This window comes from Schistocerca gregaria, chromosome 5 (assembly GCF_023897955.1).
Source record: "Schistocerca gregaria isolate iqSchGreg1 chromosome 5, iqSchGreg1.2, whole genome shotgun sequence".
NCBI classification, from domain to species: domain Eukaryota; kingdom Metazoa; phylum Arthropoda; class Insecta; order Orthoptera; family Acrididae; genus Schistocerca; species Schistocerca gregaria.
In genome coordinates, this window is record NC_064924.1 from 195,497,078 (window position 1) to 195,506,133 (window position 9,056).

General features: G+C 40.2%; 1 protein-coding gene across 1 annotated transcript; it reads left to right on the forward strand.

Moving 5' to 3' along the window:
• Positions 1–1,823: 1,823 nt before the first annotated feature.
• Positions 1,824–6,995, forward strand: LOC126272225 (chondroitin proteoglycan-2-like). Its single transcript, XM_049974925.1, has 3 exons — positions 1,824–1,962; positions 2,850–2,929; positions 5,763–6,995. The coding sequence occupies exons 1-3, from the start codon at positions 1,956–1,958 to the stop codon at positions 6,789–6,791; spliced, it is 1,116 nt and encodes a 371-aa protein (XP_049830882.1). The 5' UTR covers positions 1,824–1,955; the 3' UTR covers positions 6,792–6,995.
• The last annotated feature ends 2,061 nt before the right edge of the window (positions 6,996–9,056 follow it).

The following is a 9,056-nucleotide window of genomic DNA, read 5'->3' on the forward strand; positions in this document are numbered from 1 at the left end:
CGCACTCTCACTAATGGTACGTACCTCCATTCTGAAACAAAGGTACGTACGCACACACTAACGCCGCGCAGTCGACTGCCTTTATACCGACTTCCATCGGATTCGTTGATGTCTTGTTATGTACTGTATTACTGACATCAAATGAGACACCATTAGGCTGCATTTGTCAGTATGGTGGATCTCAACTTCTGCATATACACTGCGTCCAAGTATTCCAACCGACATTGCCAACTTTTCTACAGATATCTATCGCTTTGTACTGATTTCCACTACTGTACATAACAGAGGCAAACCGAAACAGGCTACACAATGCTGGCCGCAAAATAAATCTCTAAATAATTTTAAAAATGCAAGGAATTTCGAAGCCAGGAAGGCAGGACAGGTAAACATAATTGATATTACTATATGGAGGTATACTTAGAATTTAATTCGCATGGTAACTCCTACTGAAACTTATTTCAGACCATGTGAGCAGGCTTGCAACGGCCCCGCCCTTATGACAACAAGACAACAATCACAACTTAGTCCGCAGCTCGTGGTCGTGCGGTAGAGTTCTCGCTTCCCACTCACGGGTTCCCTGGTTCGATTCCCGGTGGGGTCAGGTATTTTCTCTGCCTCGTGATGACTGGGTGTTGTGTGCTGTCCTTAGGTTAGTTAGGTCTAAGTAGTTTTAAGTTCTCGGGGACTGATGACATAGATGCTAAGTCTCAAAGTGCTCAGAGCCATTTGAACCATCACACCTTAAACTGAAACACAGCAAGACACAGGCCTGTAAACAAATGAAGTTTTCAGCAGAGCAAAATTGGGTCAACCCTCTTCTTGTGCACTGGCGTCCAAGAGCACACACCAATGTTAACATCTGCTTTGGTCTCGTCCACATTATTTTCCCTGGACGCAAGTTACCAAGGGCACACACAAAAAGTTAATATCTGCTCGGGTTTCGTCAACATCATCTTCCCTGGACGCAAGTGACCAGGTACTGTCAGCACTCCAGGATGGGGATCGATGCCTCTGTTGATGACATGTGGCTGCTAGCTCAGGTCGAGGCTCCAGCAGATCGCCTCGTTGGATTTTGAACTTGCCACTCTGTTTGTCCAGCAGACTCCAGTATCAGTTACTGCCTTCCTATTTCTCCATGGTGAGATGCTCTCTTCGTACCCCATACATAGGGGACCGCTACCACTGACTTTCAGGAGTGCTAGTTTCGTAAGAACTTGTTTGAATTTTATATGGTAGGAGATGAGGTACTCATTGAAATCAGCCTCTGAGGTGTGCCTGAATATGTCAGTCCGTAGAGCATTTGCAAGTAAAAGGCTAAGGTCCTTGGTTCGATTCTTGGTTCCTAAGGAAGCTTTAATCTGGTAGAACGTTTCAAATCAACCCACAGTCCGCTGCCGGGTGGAAATTCATTCTCAATATTGCACTTGGCCTCCGATAGTGTGCTTCAGGCTGAGCCAGAACCGAGGCATTTTTCTTTCTCTCGAAACCTTATTGATCGTGAATGTGGACTGATTTACTCACACTGCTGGCTAAATACTCTTCAACCATTCGGTAAGCCTTCCTCTGCATCATGCGGCAGCTGCGGAGCTGACTATTGGCATGATGAGAATGTTATCGAGTATGTCATTCTGTCACTCATATGTAGTCTCTGCCCGTAATTCTATGAATGTCAATTATTTGTTAACTGACACGTTCCCTTGACATTAACATCGAGGTGAAAATGTGTTTATCTACCGTTATCAGGAAATTACACATGTTCTCACATTGTGAAACAGCAATTGTCAGTGTCAGATAATAAACTAGTGCATCTGGAAGAATGCGTTACTCCTTATCGCTGATGCTGACGTTCATGCCGCTGTGTTTGACGAAAGAAGATAGCCTGTTGAGGGATTATTTAAGCGGTGCGAATGTAAGTCTAAGCCACCTTTTGCGGACAGTAACTGACTTGAGCAAACATGAGAGGTAAGAGCCACTTGCCACGATATTGGCACTTTTTCAACTTTGCTATGGCTTCTGTTTGGTTAGAAAATATATCATGTATAAATGTTCGAATAGAGTTGGTGCGAAAACGTTCAGTTGACTCTATGCTTTGTTGTGTACTAAGGTTTCTTCGGGTTATACATGATCAGATATTTATTTAGTAAGGTAGTTGATTAACTCTATACCTGTAAAACAATGGTTGAGATAAGTTAAGTTAGAGCCGACAGAGAGAGATTCTGAGACTTCTGAAAGCACGTGTGCGTTATGGTCACAAGCTTCTTATAGAGAACCTACCACATCTAAATGCAGTGGACACCTTTATCTAAGTATAAGACATTGAAACTAGTAGGAGAGACCAAGCAAAGAGACGTTTTTCTCGTGCACAGCAGCGACAGCGGGTACTGTGGCACAATTCAAACGATATCTAATGTTTGCTAATAATAATTCCTAACAGACTACGATTATCACTGAAGTAACGTTAAAAGCAATACATGTGTGACAGCTGTATTTTATTATACTCCTGTACTCCATATTTAGTAAGCCAGTTACTAACGTCTAACATCCCATTAAATTCTTATGCTAGTTAATATAAAGGGTAGAGAAGTATGTCGAACGTAGAATGTAACAAGGAAAAGTTCTTCCCAACGATGTTAATTTTGCGGGAAATACTGTTCATTCTTTAACACAGAAAGGAACATGAGGTGAGCACTGAGGTTTCTCATCAGTATAGCTTACAACGAAAGAGCAAATCGTCGAAACTTCTTAGCTTTACTTAAAACGAAAATGTCGAACACAGCAACAAATAAATGAATTAAGTGTTAGCAAGCTTTACTGCTAAGATGCGTGTTACATCGTGCTTTACATTTCAGGCTTTCCACTACTTGTGACCGTCGTGTTAGCGGCCTTGGTTGGAAGCAGCATTGCAGCTTCCATCCGAAAGGTGACTGTGGTAAGTGTATCCATCAACCTCCATATTATGTTGTGTGTACTTTAGTAAGAAACCAGTTGCTCAGTTAAGGTATTCGATTGCAAATGTAGATGGGTGTAAAGAATTACTATGCGATTCATTGAGGATGCAAACCAGCAAGTTGATAGTTAACTTAGTATTATTTATATTTACTCTCTCTAAATACAAAGTGGTGATTGAAAATCGGCAGAGATGAAATAATGTTGCTACCTATTACTTAATAGAATATTCTCGGTCCTTTTGTATCAGATAAAGAGCTATCAATTTAAAAAAAAATTCAGAATTGTCAATTCAGTTAGGGGCTAGATCTAATCTGCTATTATTTGTTGTCTTTGTAAAGCTATACTTCTATAGTCATATTCAGTCGTTGAGACGAAAAGAAATTAGGATAAAACGATTAACAATCCTTATATCTAAAGGGTGTTTAGAAATTCCCGTTACAAGCTTCTAGGACTTGTGGAGGGGAGAGAATGTATAGTATACTGAAATGGAATCCATGTTTGGAAAAATACCGTTTCCATGCTACAACCAGTTGAAAACATGTAGGAAACGCGACCACATTTACATGAAATTGATTAGGCTGCACCCAAGACGTTTCACAACTTCATTCACTAACAGCAAAACAAATTGCTCGTATAGTCGTTCGTGGGTTCTCTTCAACGTGATGCAGAACAGCTTCTTCGAATTTGGGTGTGTGGCTTCTCCTTGGTGCATCGCAGTCACGTCTGCCGACGGAGAAGGTGCCATGTGTCGATGTCGTTAGGTAATTGTTGCACAAAGAGTATGCGGTGTGGAAAAATATCTTGATAAAGACGACGAGCATTGCTTCCCATACCGCGAGCATCGCCTTTCAGAAGGATCCGTCGGTTTAATCAGCAAACACGTACTCATCTATTTTGCTCTGTCCAGATATTTGCATGAGGCTCGAAACATATCAGAGATGCAGCATAGACGTCAAATGGAATCATCCAATCATAACAGCAACCCACCATGGCTACCCTGCTGCTTATCTACCTACCAATAATGTTTTCAAACGGCTGCAGCAAGGAAACGGTACATTTCCGAAAATGGGTTTCTATTCATAGATTATGTACTCACTCCCCTATACAAGTCAAAGGAGTTTGTAAAGTAGTCGGCCGATGTGGCCGTATAGTTCTAGGCGCTTCAATCGGGAACCGCACAACTGCTACGGTCAAAGATCGAATCCTGCCTCGGGCATGAACGTGTGTGATGTCCTTAGGTTAGTTAAGTTTAAGTGGTTCTACGTTCTAGGGGACTGATGACCTCAAATGTTATGTCCCATACTGCTCAGAGCCATTTGAACCTTTTTGTAACGGGAATTTCCGAACACACTGTATATTGAAAGTGAACCTAGTAGTAATTAATGGAGAAAAATATTATTGGAACGGAATGATTATATACAGAAGGAACATAGGTCTTGTTATCTTTCACTTAGTTAAGTTTCGCAGATTCTATGTGTTACTGAGCATGGAATAAGATAGTCTAGTCTTAGAAGCCTTTCATTTGTACGAGCTCTTCAATGAAGTCATTTAGCTTAAAAAAAGAATCTGTAAAATGTTTTCGCATTAGATTGCAAGTGCATTCAGTCACAGGTACAAGAAAACCACGATGAGTTAACCAGGTCTACTGTGTAAAATTTGAGCTCGAAGTCTATTTCCGTGGTAATACTTGTCTTCCATTTTTATAAATCAGTGTCTTGAAGACTGCTATGTCACACATACTTGCTGTAGTATGTTGGGTCCTCTCTCCCTCGACTGTCTTCTCTAGTATTGATCAGTAAGAGAAATTCATACATTTTCTTGCAAGTAGCAAGAGTTTATTTAGCACCCCGGAATTTGAGGAGAAGCGCTGAAGAATTAGTACATACCAAAAAATTATAAGCTAACTGGCTACACTAATATAATGCTATATTTAGTATTATGAAAATTACAGATACAGACTGAGATGTATATCGAATATAGTTCGTAAAAAAATAACAGCTGAAGAATTTTCGTATATGCTTCCATCCTGTCTACAGTAATACAGTTTCCATGAAATAGCAGTGAATTTGTATTATATTTTTGTAGGATGAACCACAGATCCACTGACAAAATTTCGAAGACAACCAGAGACATTTTCGGAGAAGTTTGACGGAAGAGATAAGTATTGTCTGGTGCCACTTTACGGGGTAGCAATGTGATTACGATTTATTCTGTCGATTACACCATACACCTACGGTTGTTCGGTAGTTCCTTCACACAGACATTACAGGGGCTTATGTGCAGATATTATTGCTGTAGATGCAAGAACATCGATTTTGGGGCTGTTTTACATTCCATTGACTGGACCCAATTAAGAGATGAATATCGGGAAACTCTCTGCATGTGTCACTTCTAATTTACAGTCAACACTCCTGTTAAAAAAAAAAAATCGAATACAAGTAGTACAAATAACGCTGCAGCGCGAATTGTAGGCATTACTTTTGTCAACAGAAATACCACTAGTGAATGCACGAAGTTTATTTTCAAGTAAGTCACACAGCACATACATCGGATATTTCCACAATAGTACAAACAATTTCAGCTCAGTACAGATGCAAGGGCAAATGGCAATAAAAAAAATCAGAAGGACGACCATATCTCTGTAGCAATCCTCTGAAGGCCACAGGTCACTGTACCAAAATACTCAGAAAATAATCCTAGACGAATGAGGAGATATTGCCGATAGATTTTGGAATAACCCTGTGTATTGCTGCTAATCGAATATAATGATAATGATAATCCAGTAATACTAACAAATATGCGATTTCTTTCAGATGAGTGCAACTTGCAAGGGAGCTTCTGGGCCATTTCCGAACCCAGACAGCTGCAGAAGCTTCCTACAGTGTGAGCCATCAGGCGTTGCAACGGTCATCCCATGCCCAGCAAACCTCGAGTTCAATCCAAAGCTGAGGGTGTGTGACTTTCCAGAGAGAGCTGGTTGCTCCTCATCACCGTCTCCACCAGCTGACGACGACAATGGAAACGGTGGAGGATCAGATGATAACGGAGGCGCTTCACAAGCTCCACCATCTGGCGACGCCCCCACCTGTCCTCCGTGGAATCCTAATGACGTCACACAGCTGCCAAATCCGAATGACTGCAGCAGCTTTTACAAGTGTGACGAGAACGGCGTGGCCTGGGTCATCAAATGCCCAGCTGGTCTCGAATACAATGCAGAGCTGAGAGTGTGTGACTACCCAGAAAATGCTGGTTGCTCATCATCTGCACCAAGCAACCCGTCTGATGATACACCTTCTGAGGGGGGTGAAGATAACGGAAATTCTAGTGGGGGTAACAATGTCAGTCCAAATCCACCAGCTGGAGATGCTCCTACTTGCCCAGCTTGGAATCCAAATGACGTCACACAGTTGCCCAATCCCAGTGACTGCAGCAGCTTCTACAAATGCGACGAGAATGGTGTGGCTTGGCTCATACCATGCCCAGCTGGACTCGAGTACAATGCGAAGCTCAGGGTATGCGACTACCCAGAGAATGCTGGTTGCTCATCGTCGGCTGATCCAAGTAACCCATCTGGCGACGATTCCTCTAATGGCGGCCAGGACAATGGAAATGCTGACTCTGGTAATGGTGAAAGCCCACAGGAACCAGCTGCAGATGCTCCAGCATGCCCACCTTGGAATCCAGATGATGTTACCCAATTGCCTAACCCCAGCGACTGTAACAGCTTCTACAAGTGCGACGAGAACGGAGTTGCCTGGTTGATCCCGTGCCCAGCGGGCCTCCAATACAACGCCGAGCTGAGAGTGTGTGATTACCCTGCGAGCGCTGGATGTTCCGTCTAACGTGCCTAACCATCCCTATTAAGACAATATTTGTGAAATCACTCAGTGTGCAGTCATCAAATGTTTGCCTCAAACATGTTTAAAAAGTACTCTGTTAAAATATCTCAGTTGTCCGCCAACAAATACTGAGGTTACGATGCAGTGTGATAATTCTTATATGGATTACATGTGATAATTGAATGAAATAAATTACAATGAGCAAGACTTACTCGTTATTAATCTGTGCTACTATCCTTTTATGTTTTTTGTTTAAAAGTAATCAACATGAAGAAATGAAATAACTTAGATGTAGCTCTATGTCTAAGAAAGAACTTCTGCAGTATTTTGATTTATATTTTATCTCTGTGTATTAAAGACAATGTCCTGACAGAGTGACTCATAATCTCCCAGCCATTGCCGAAACTTGAAGTCTGGAGAGGGATTTTTCTCGAAATACCACCGATTGGAGTGTGAAGTAGGGTTAAAAGGTGTATCTCCCTAATAAAATAAGTTTGAAGTTAGAACTTCAAAAATTGGTATTTGGTTGCTTTGTCAGAAATTAGCTAATAATTGTTTCAGTATTTCTGAAAATATAAAGCATAGTGGGGTGAATCAGTGGATGACAGCTTGTTTAAAAAAACGTTATGAAAGTACAATTAAACCATTTCCAAAGATAAATCTATGGAAATTGGTATTTCACTTTTGGTTAGGAATAAAAATCGTGTGTTTAAGACTTTAGAAAGCGAATCTCTAACATGGTGGAATGGGGTTGAAAATATTTATGAAAATATGTCATTATGAAAGCATTTTTAAAAGTAAATCTAAAAAACTTGTGTTAGGTTTCTCTGTTGGAAATAAAAAAATAAAGTTTCAGTATTATTTAGAAATACAACTGTTAATGTGGTGAAATAGGACTTGGTTGATTCATTGACGTATCAGCAACCTGAGCAAGGTCCTAAGTACAGATACTTGAATTTTGGTGCGGATGCTGATCTCGTACTGCAGGCATCAATCAATAACTGTTTTTTTCGAAGTCCATGACATATGGGATGACTTATTTACTGAAGGTATGTCGCTTTTAAGTAAATTTGGAAATCTGAACCAAGAAAATTGATCCTTGGTTTCTCAGGCAGAAATAAATAAATACATGCTTCAGCAACTTTAGGAATTCAACCACTAAGAGTCTTAAAGAGCGAGTCAAAATTTATTTTGAATATAAGTCATTATTAAAGTAGTACTAAAGCTTTTTAAAACTACATCTATTACAAATGGTATTTGACTGGGAAGTAATTCTGGAAATTCAACCTCAAAGGGCGTGAAATAGCGAATAATTTTTTTTAAATATCTTATGAAATAAGAATTTTGAAGTTAAATATAAGAAAATTTTTATTTGGCATCTCACTTAGACATAAAACATTATGGGTTTCATTGATTTCCGAAATTAGACTCCTAAGTAGGAAAATAGGTAATCGTTTCCTTCTATAGTCATTTACACGTCGCATACCTCCGAAGACAGCTGTGTGAATAATATTGCTATGACTTTCGATGTCGTCAGCCACATTCGGACAACGCAACGTCGGCAATAATTTTCTGTCACAAGCAGCAGTTCTCTCCAACAAAGCGCATGAAAATCAATATAACGATCATACTAATTATAGATGTAAACAAGTATTCACTATCGTCTTTTCGTCTGCTTTGTCAAATGGGAAGTGCCTTATTAGACTCAGTGAGTGGAACTTGTACACAACCCAGTGAGCCACTATCTACATGGGTACTTCTGTTTTGCCTGTAGTTGGACAAATGAAGTGGAATGATCTGGAGTAATGATTGATGATGAAAGCACTTCTGGCCCTTTTCAGAAATCTTATTAATACAAATATTTAAGGGAAAACGAGCAGTTTCTGTCTTAATGGATATAAGACATATTTTCAAACTAATATTAAAAGAAATATTAATAGAAAGTACAAAGTGTGCAATGGCTAACATAGGTGAAACTGTGTATTAAAATGTATTGACGTTTCAGTACTATGCTTGAAGCGTTAACGCACAAAAGTGAGACATATGTGGATGATTTGCAGTCCAAAAAAAAAAAACTTTTGACATCCCCAGTTACACTACTGCCGCACATGCATTCCAGTGAATGCACTCGCTGGAGGAGTATGTCATGCCACCGAATGTTGTTTTGAGAAAAAAAAATGTCACGTCACTTCGATACGAAAACCGAGTCATATTCCCAATGATATTCCGGGATACGTGACTCATGATGTTGAACTTATGTTGTTTCTA

Coding starts and splice junctions, on each gene's coding strand:
- LOC126272225 (XM_049974925.1), top strand. Junction 2,930..5,762: donor CCATCCGAAAGGTGACTGTG/GTAAGTGTATCC, acceptor GATTTCTTTCAG/ATGAGTGCAACTTGCAAGGG.